Source organism: Sprattus sprattus, assembly GCF_963457725.1.
Source record: "Sprattus sprattus genome assembly, chromosome: 16".
Taxonomy (NCBI): Eukaryota; Metazoa; Chordata; class Actinopteri; order Clupeiformes; family Clupeidae; genus Sprattus; species Sprattus sprattus.
The window spans coordinates 10,644,544-10,654,303 of NC_137914.1; the positions used below are offsets into that span (position 1 = coordinate 10,644,544).

General features: G+C 40.2%; 1 protein-coding gene across 1 annotated transcript; it reads left to right on the forward strand.

The window, feature by feature from the left end:
* Positions 1 to 6,152: 6,152 nt before the first annotated feature.
* On the forward strand, positions 6,153 to 7,202 carry LOC308377177 (olfactory receptor 2G3-like; the record flags this gene model as incomplete). The annotated part of the gene is made up of 1 exon (XM_080853761.1): positions 6,153 to 7,202. The coding sequence occupies one exon, from the start codon at positions 6,153 to 6,155 to the stop codon at positions 7,200 to 7,202; it is 1,050 nt and encodes a 349-aa protein (XP_080709887.1).
* Between the last annotated feature and the right edge of the window lie 2,558 nt (positions 7,203 to 9,760).

The following is a 9,760-nucleotide window of genomic DNA, read 5'->3' on the forward strand; positions in this document are numbered from 1 at the left end:
GTGTTTTGATGGTTTACTGAAGTGCTAAAGTAACATCATTGTATACATCTAAATAACACCAAAGAGAAACTATTCCTTATGTTAGGTTTGTCGCAGCTCCATGGCTAAACCAAGGGTTACTAAGCAACAGGGAGAGTAAACAGTGGTGGGCTCTTATGTCAAGCTAGACACAGAAAGATAAGGGGATCCTCCCTGGTAATGTGTCTTTACTGCCAAACCTCAGAAAACATAAATAATAAATCTAATATGTATATTACTTTGATTTGGCTAAGTCTGTAGTTCCCATGCTTTGAAAGTCACACACAGTCAAACACTTTTACGTTGATTTATTAAGCAGGTGCATTTATCGAAAGTCACTCATAGTAAAAGCCTGCATACCCTCCGTAAGTGTGTGTGCCTCTTTACTCAAACTCTCACAACACCATACACCGTATGTACCAAAGCCCTTAGTGGAACTATAGTAGCTGGGATCCCCTTTTTAACACAGCTACCCGTGATTTCAGCCATTAGGGTCCACTGATTTACAGCCTATGGCAAAAGCATCATATCTATTTCCACACTGAGGTGTTCATTAGTAGAGCATGAGGACAACCCCCTCTGGGGTTGGCGAGGGTCAGAAGAGGCGATTTGTGTGACCGCCAGAACACTCATTAAGAAGGGATCATTATTCCTTGCATACCAACAAGACCAAACAAGCATAGGAGATGTATGCAAATATACAGTATACAGTTCGGTTCAATGTAATATAACTTAATTTATTAATATATCATAATTGATCATTATTATTGCATTGTGTGTAGTGCAGCACGTGATTGCGTCAATCTTGCACTCGTTATTATTGGCACAATATTGCCTGATGAGGGAGAATTACTACTGTCTGTGCTATGTGTTGAATGTGTTCATGTGCCTTGCTTATATGAAAAGGAGGTGATAGTATTTATAGCCCTTGGTGTCATCTTGAAGAAGTAATTTTGTCTGTCAGTGAGATCCTCTTGTATAGGTAGGTAAGGATAGGTAGCTGGAGGGATCAATAGATAGATTAATAAATACATATATAAATAACAGCTATCTTGCTTGCTTGAGATTATTTTGAATATGCATTTTCTGGTGTCAAAATATGTATTCGATCTTCTATGTGAACATATACCTGCATGAAATAAATGACAGAATTACATTAAATTACATTTTTAAAAAAATCTTATATAAAGGAAATATGCACACATTGGGTGTCTACTGAGGGTATCTGAATATAATGGACATTATATTGTTATTCTGGAAGAATATCCTTTTTTTTATCCACATCTCTGTGTCTAAGAGAAACATGAGTCTGGAGAAAAGTTATCACAGTACTTTACAGGCCCGGTGTGACAGTCGACACTGTCATCACTGACTCAATTAACCAAGCATATAAATGCCTGCTTCACCCAGCCTTATGCCCTCGGAAAACATGAGGTCACATGTTTACCTACATTCGTATAGTATATTCCCACACAATCAGATGGCTTTTTTTAACCCTCTTACTGTTTAATAAGCCAAGTTACTGTTCCCTGTTCCCTGAGGTGCCATCCAAATTAGGGTTTAGAGACAAAGATCAGCCGGTCCAAAAGGTCAACACCTAGACATTTGCTATCTTCTCATACTGAATGCTGATGTCATTTATACTTCGCCATACTGTTAATCCAAGGTGAGCTGATGGAAAGTAACAGGTGGTAGTTTCTTTCTTTCTCTCTCTCCCTCTCTCTCGCTCTCTCTCTCTCTCTCTGTCTCTCTCTTTCTCACTCACTTTCTGTCTGAGTTCTCTGTCTCCTTCACAATCTCTCTATCTATTCCTTGAAGGCCCCTCCCCTTTTCTACACTTTATTCTTAGACATTCTTTCTAGAGACACAGCTGCAAACTGGGGACCAACCAGAAACATCTTTAACTAAATAAGGAGAGGGGCAGAATAAGGCCCCTGTCTTCATTATGCACTCACCACAGTCCTTTGGTCCCTCCTGCAGAACAAAAGATTTCACTCTTTCACATAATAACACAAATCTGTCAGTGAAGATGGTCTGAGAAAGGAAAAAGTGCAAAAAAATTAAATAAAAAAAAATCACTCAATCATCATTCTCTTTATCTGGGATCCTTAATCCTGCCCCTAAAGCATTGCTGTCCTGCATAGCTGGTAAGTATCCCTGTTCCAAGCACACACACGACTAGTCCTTCTTAGCTAAATCAGGTGTGTTCGGCTAACCAGGAGTGCCACTGTTGATTTCAGTAATGTTGCAAAGCATGTCCGGTTCTGCTGGTGAAAAATAAACAGTGGGACAGCTTGTGGGGAAGACCTTGAGTAAAGACCACTTCAATTATTTATTTTATAACCATGAAATGGCACCACAAACGATAAAACAACATTTGAGGAGGATTGTGAATGTCAAGTCTCTAGTAGTTCCATGCTTGGACCTTAGATCTCAAGATAGCATACTGACTAGGGAACTCTAAATGCAATCACAAGAAAGTCTCACGGCGTTTATTCTCAAAGAAACCCTACTCAGAGGAACATCAGACAGGCACACACAAACTACACAACCAAAACATAGAAGTAATTTTTAGCCCTATTGCTCCAAAGAAGACAATAATAGTGGCAGGGTTTATAATGATCAGGTCAGCTGACTTAGATGGACTTAGTGTTCAGTCATCCAGTCAATTAAAATGAGTTCCAGCTTCGATAGCCCATCCGACATAACTATGGTAACCTACTTGAAACAAGTGTTACCCAAAACGACTGAAATGTGGAGTACAACGTGAGCAACAGCAGATGTAGGGGAAACATTCAGAAATAGTGTCAAAAATAAGTATTGCCAAGCTGGTTCAGTTCCAATCAATACAGGTGCCATGATGTTACCAGTGTACAGGAATACAGGCAGGAAACATAGAAAGTGTATGAAGGTACAAATGTTTACTATACTTGCTGTTGCTTCAACTTTCGTCATAAAAAGACAGTACCACATTGATCAGCGCTCTTTTTCAAGTGTTTGTCAATTTGAGCCATTACCCACTGATAGCTTTGACAGACAGTATGGAGTGACTCACAGTATATTATGTAGTAACTTATGCTCATGAAACATTCAGTAAAACATAATTCTTGAAAAATAACATAATAGCAACACTCACTACTCTGATCACATTGAAACTGAATGGGTAAACCCCTTCATATATTATTTAAATCACTGACTGAAAAAATGGTTGAGATCAGGGCATGTTGGTCATATTGTTTATGGCACATGCGTGCATCAGCAGTTTCCATTGAATTGGGCATATGGGTGAGCAAACTAGCAAAAAAAGACAAAAGAACCAACATCACTAATGATAATTAGCTGTCTTTAGATTGATGTCTGAAGTTTGAGGCAGCAGCTCAGAGACATTAAAAGAGCCAAAAATACATTTAATTCACACTCTGAACATACACCAAAGGTCAAGTGACTGCAAACTCAAGAAGCCACCTAGTGGCTTGTCAACAACACTTCATAGCCCATGTCAACCTTAGAGATAGGAAAGGGGGGATATGAACATTTTGGAATGCGTTAAGCACGCGTCCATCATATCATCATCGCTCCACTACTTCACATAGTAGTTGTATTCTTATAGTCATTCAACGCAAACAATAAACCACTGCTTACTACGAATATTGATAACTAGTATAATACAATGTAATGCTACAATTTAATTAGACATGTTTCAAAGGAATTCTTCCACGTTTATAAACTGTACAATATATTATAAGAACTGCCTCTGTTAAAGCCTATGATGCAGTAGGCACAAGGTCACTAGGCGGACCGCGGTCCATGTCTTTTTTAAAACTCCACACACAAAACTGAAAACCTCACACACAAAATGCTAAACCTGACACTCCCTTTGCAAGATGACTCTTTGCCATCAAATGACACACACACCATTCATTGAGTACACAAAACTAAGCATTTGCTGCACACTGAAAAATTGAAAACACAATCATCGACATGGAACACACCATAATGAAGGACAACGACTCTGGAGAATGAGCCATTTCTCCTTTGTAAAATGTCTCAGTATGCCTCCTTTGTCGTAGTCAATCATAAAACAGCACACAAATGCAGCAAAAAAAGTTGTATTTTCGGTACACACAGAGAACAGTACAGTACTGTAAACCGTGTGATAGTTGTTCTCACAAACCATATTTACAATTTCAGTCTTCTGTTCAGGGGTGAAAGTGTGTGTTCTTCCTCCACAATGTGGATCTCTTTCAGTCCTGCAAAAAATAAAATACTGTGAGCACACTGTATTCTATTGATATGCAGTATTACAGTACAAAAGGTAAATAGATTTCGTACCTGTTCTCCATCCTGAAGGTTCTAATGATGGCAGCCACTGTGAAGCGGCTGAGATTTGGTTGGCCCCTCTGGCCAGCCTCCCTCATGCTCAAACCATGGTTTAGCGCATGGTTAACCGCAGCGGCCCAAATCTCATTAGAGATGATCTTTCTTCTTCTTCTTTCTCCTCCTCCTCCCCCTTCTTATCCTTGTCCTTCTCATCCTCTCCCTCCTCCTCTTCCTTCTCTCTGTCCTCCTACTCATCTACCTCCCACTACCCCCCCTACCCCTTGTCCCCCTCCTTCTTGTCCTCCTCTTCCTTCTCTCTGTTCTCCTACTCCTCTACCTCCTACTCCCCCTTGTCCACCTCCTTCTGGTCCTCCTCTTCCTCCTCCTCTCACTCTTACCCCTCTCCATCTCTGATTGTCGATCTCTTCAAAGTTCTCCATTGTTTACCAAACAAAACAGAGGCTCAAGGCACTTTTATGGTGCAGTCCTCAGACCTGAATGTTTAGAGATTTGACTATTTGTGTGTTGTAGGTTGATGCTTTGAGATTTTACTTGTGTGCAACAACTGAACATTGTGTGTAGTGACAACAAGGTGATGTGTTATTGACATCAGAGTGTAAAGAAGGAAGGAGTATAATTCAGATAAAGGAGTGTGAAGTAGTGCCAAATTGGGTTAAGCGATTGTTACATGAAGTGAAGGTTGTGCAAATTGGGCCTATTCTTTGCTTTTTTGTGTGTTAACAACTGAGGAAAATTGTAATATGGCACTGAATCATAACGCAAGTTAGACATTATGATGTTCGGAACCTCTGCTTGAGGACATATTATCTTAATGGAACTCTTTGAATATTAATTGAATACCCCTGCAGTAGGCTGTTTATTGTTTGTTTTGCAAATTGACTAATATCTCCTTTGTGAAGAGAAAATCACCAGTATTTTCATACAGGATTAGTGATTGATGTGGCATTAGGCAAGCCAAGAGGGAACCTCACCAGCATCATTTCCTAAACACTTCAAACTCGTTGTAGGGTTTATGGGTTACCAGGTCGTCAGAGCCGTATGAATTAAACATGTTCTTACTGTGGTAGAAGATCAAAATTGCCTATTATTTCTATTTAATTCCTTCTTTCATTCAATCGTCGAGGAAGCAATACATCTTCACTGTCATGTCACATGAAACACTTCCCTCCAGTCCAAGAGAGGCTGCTTTCTTCCTGCGTCAGCTCCACCTACTTATGTGTAGTGGGATCGAGGTAATGATTTAGCTCTTCAACAGAGCTAAGGGGAGTTAATGCAGTGTCTGAAGATGCTCACAGAAAAGAATGTAAGTGTTAAATAGGTTAATCAATTAAAAGCAGTAGCTGAGTAAATCATTACTTGAGTTTTTAGAATTGGGTTTAGTTCTTCAACAGAGCTATAGTGTGTTCTTGTGGTGTCTGAAGATGCTCACAGAAAATAATGTAAGTGTTAAATAGTTTTATCAATTCAAATCATAGCTGAGTATATCATCACTTGAGTTTTTAGAATTTGTCGAGTCTCTCATCACGGTTTTGCGAATTTGTATTATTGGTATAACTGGCATGGCCAACTTCGAGTGGCTATTAGTCAAGCTTTTACATTCATTTAAGATCCTTATATTCACTTATGATTAGCAGCGATTCTCACTGTCTCTCTTCCCACCTCTGTCCATTTTTCTTGCCAACTTTCATGGACACATCAACTAACTGCTGCGCTTGGGGCAGAAAGACCTCATCACTACCGGCAAGTGTCCTTTGCGCTTTATGGTGAATTGACGGGAGAACGCCACGAAAATAATGACGGCAGATGTCGGAGAGTGCACCTTCAGTACGATACTACCGGCAGAAATAACAGTGCAAGCGCTCATGTGGACGATAGTGATTCTCACTTTAGTCGCTGCATCTGTCAATGCATGCACGCTAGTAGGACTCAGGCACTCGGAAGATCTTACCTGGACCCCGCGTTATACTTTGTTAAAGAATCTTATTTTGAGTGACGTCCTTCTCATAATCACACACGGACCCACAGTAATCTACTGTTTGTATCAGAGGAGAACGTTGTCTTTAGGGAACTGGTGTTTAATCCAGTATTTTGTGGGCACAGTTTGTTTGTTCAACTCAGTGCTCACTATCACTTGCATGGCTCTGGAGCGCTACCTATATGTGTGTCAGGCCATCCACTACCTGAGAATCCTAACCTCCCGGCGTATGTGTGGCATTGTGAGCATCACCTGGCTGCTCTCTGTGTGCGAGGCGGTTGTCAGTATGAGCCTTCTGCATCTGGGGCGAGAGCAGGGCACCCACTTGGAGGGGCATACAACTTTCGGACTCCTGTGTGAGCCGGACACCCTGGAACACGCCATGGGCAACCCTCGGGCAGCGGCCATTTTCCGGAAAGTGTCGGGATTTTCCGTGACGATGGCCTGTCTGGTGAGCTACTCGTTCTCTTACGTGCGCATGTACCAGGAGGCGCGCAACGCCGTGCAGCCTTTCCTTCAGGTGAACAGGCGTGCGCGTAAAACCGTGCTGTTCTACTGTGTCATGCTGCTGATCCAGCTGCTGCCCGCCTTTGTCAAGATCACTTCAGACGCCATCTGGGAGCTGGAGGGCGCCCGGGCCATGGTGCCCAGCACGTTCCCTGTGTTCATTCCCTCGTCGACAGCCTGGCGTCTCCACATTGCGTTATCACTGCTCATTCCAGTTCCACCTTGTATCAACCCCCTCATCTATGGACTGCGAAACCGTGAGGTCCACCAGGGGCTACCCAAAATTATCTGGTGTAAAGGCAAGTGCCATGAGCTCAGGTGTATGGATGGGGGAAATGCATCCAGAAATGTAGGTGTATAAAAACCAAAATATCTAGATGGCTGTAACAACAGCATTCATAACTCTGACGAATCATTGCTGCAGAGAGAAAAACTGAAACTGAAACTCATGGATACAGGGCTATGGATGTAGACCGCTCTGTGTTGATCTTGTTGAGATATGTTGAATTTAGGTAAAGTGTCCCGCAGCCAAACAGCCAAAACTATAGGGACAGAGTCTGTATCTTGTTCAGATAACCTCCCTGGATGTTTGCATTGACTGTTTACCAGCATATAATGAGAGGGAGTCTGTTTTCTATATTGCTAAGTGTCTACCTATTATATTTATTAATTTCACTAAATAATTTTGCTTATATAAATAGATGCATGTATATTGATATTTAACACAAGGAGTCAAACAGTTTGTCATATACAGTATTTCTGTAGTCTTTATGACTGCAAACATTCCTATGTCTTTATAATTAATGTTGTGTTATGTAAGATTTTGTTAAATGAAGATAAATGTCTCTGTTGTGTTTGGTCTGAACAGTATCAGTTAACAGTATTGTATGCAAAAGTTCAGACGTTGACAAAGGTCATTTGAAAAGCTTTTGGTAATTAGTGTCTGCATGAAGGTTATTACATTTCACACAATACATTGTGTGTATCATTCCACACACAGCGCGTGAACCTCATTCTGAAAAATAACAGTTGGCCTTCTTAAATAGAGTACATAATTCTAATTTTGTAATAAAATATTGTCTCAGGTACACAAAGACTTAATTTTTTTGAATGTTTTGTATTTTCTTCTTTATTACAGCAGTTTCAAATGTCTTTTCACTCTCAAAATCTTTTCTCTATGTTGTATAGGCTCCTGCAGAATTACATTTAAAATGCATTTCATACAGTACCTCTTTGATATACTGTATATATTTTATATATGACCTACCTCGCATGTTGAAGGGCATTATGCCACTGTCATGACCCAGCCTGGTCTGCCCTGCCCCCTGCTATCAGTGCGCACTGTTTTCCACAGCTGGGTAGCAGAGTCTGTGCAGGGTGCTCGCAGGTGACCGCTTGATGAGCTCCACAATAAGAAGGCCTTGGCGTAGTGTGCAGGAGGCTCCCTTTCCGCCACACGTCGTTTGTTGTTTGTTTGGACATACTACGTAGACATCCTCTTGCCACTTTCTGACAATAACACTGACTTTTCTATTATACTTTAATAAATGTCCGTTTTTTTATACAACCTGGCGTTTGGAACTCCCGTTCATGTTACATGCAGACCCGTCTATGTAACAGCCACGTTAGTATGAAATATATATATGCTAGCTCTTTACCGTAGATTTATCATGCAATTATTTTACATGACAAGTCCGATTCCTGCCTTTTTTTTAACAGACCTGTTTCCAAACAGGCCAACAGTTCTCAAATTTATTTTACAATCTTTGCATCGCAAAAGAAAGAGGAAGGACCAAAGGTGAATAGATCTTTGTTCAGCTCATGTATCAAAGAGAAGAAAAAATGGGGAAGTTAGTGGATTAAGTGTTCAAACATCCGCCTGGATTTTAACAAGAGTGGCTCTGGATAAAGAGATAAAGAGAGAGTGAAATTATTTAAAAAAGGAGATAAAGAAGAGAGATGGAGTGTGAGATAAAATAGACTGAGAGGGATAGTGAGAAAGATGGAGAGAAAAAAAAGTAGAGAATGGAAGGTGTCTTAATGTTCCTAGTTACAGTTAAATTGAGAGGGACAGAGAAGAGGTTCCTTGGATTTGGCGCAGGTGTCAGTGAAGCACAGGTGCAAGCCAGTTTAATGACCCTATTATGATGTCATTATGGCCCAATGTAAGTCAATGGGAAAATTTAGATTCGTTTTTATTTAATATCTTAAAAAGTATAAAGTTTAGAAAAGTAAAAAATACATAGCATAATTGTCCTTTACAAGACCTACGCAGCAAAGTTGGAATGAAGTTTCTACGTTAAGCGGTTCGAGCTGAATTAATCGCAGAAGTCGGTACAAAGAATAATAAGCAGAAGAAGAACTAGAAAATGCATTTCCTGAAGGAAATACCAGTGCATGAAATGCAAAGGTTAAGAAAGGAAGAAGAAAATAAAGAAGAGTGAAAGAAGGAAAGAAGAAAGGAAAGAAGAGTGGAAGAAGGAAAGACAAAAGGAAAGAAGAGTGAAGAAAGGAGAGAAGAGTGGAAGAAGGAAAGAAGAAAGGAAAGAAGAGTGAAAGAAGGAAAGAAGAAAAGAAAGAAGAGTGAAGAAAGGAAAGAAGAGTGGAAGAAGGAAAGAAGAAAAGAAAGAAGAGTGAAATAATGAAAGAAGAAAGGAAAGAAGAGTGGAAGAAGGAAATAAGAAAAGAAAGAAGAGTGAAAGAAGGAAAGAAGAAAGGAAAGAAGAGTGTAAGAAGGAAAGAAGAGTGAAGAAAGGAAAGAAAAGTGGAAGAAGGAAAGAAGAGTGGATGAAGGAAAAAAGAAAGGCAAGAAGAGTGGAAGAAGGAAAGAAAAATGGAAGAAGAAAATAAGAAAGGAAAGAAGAGTGGAAGAAGGAAAGAAGAGTGAACAAGAGTGGCTCTGGATGAAGAGATAAAGAG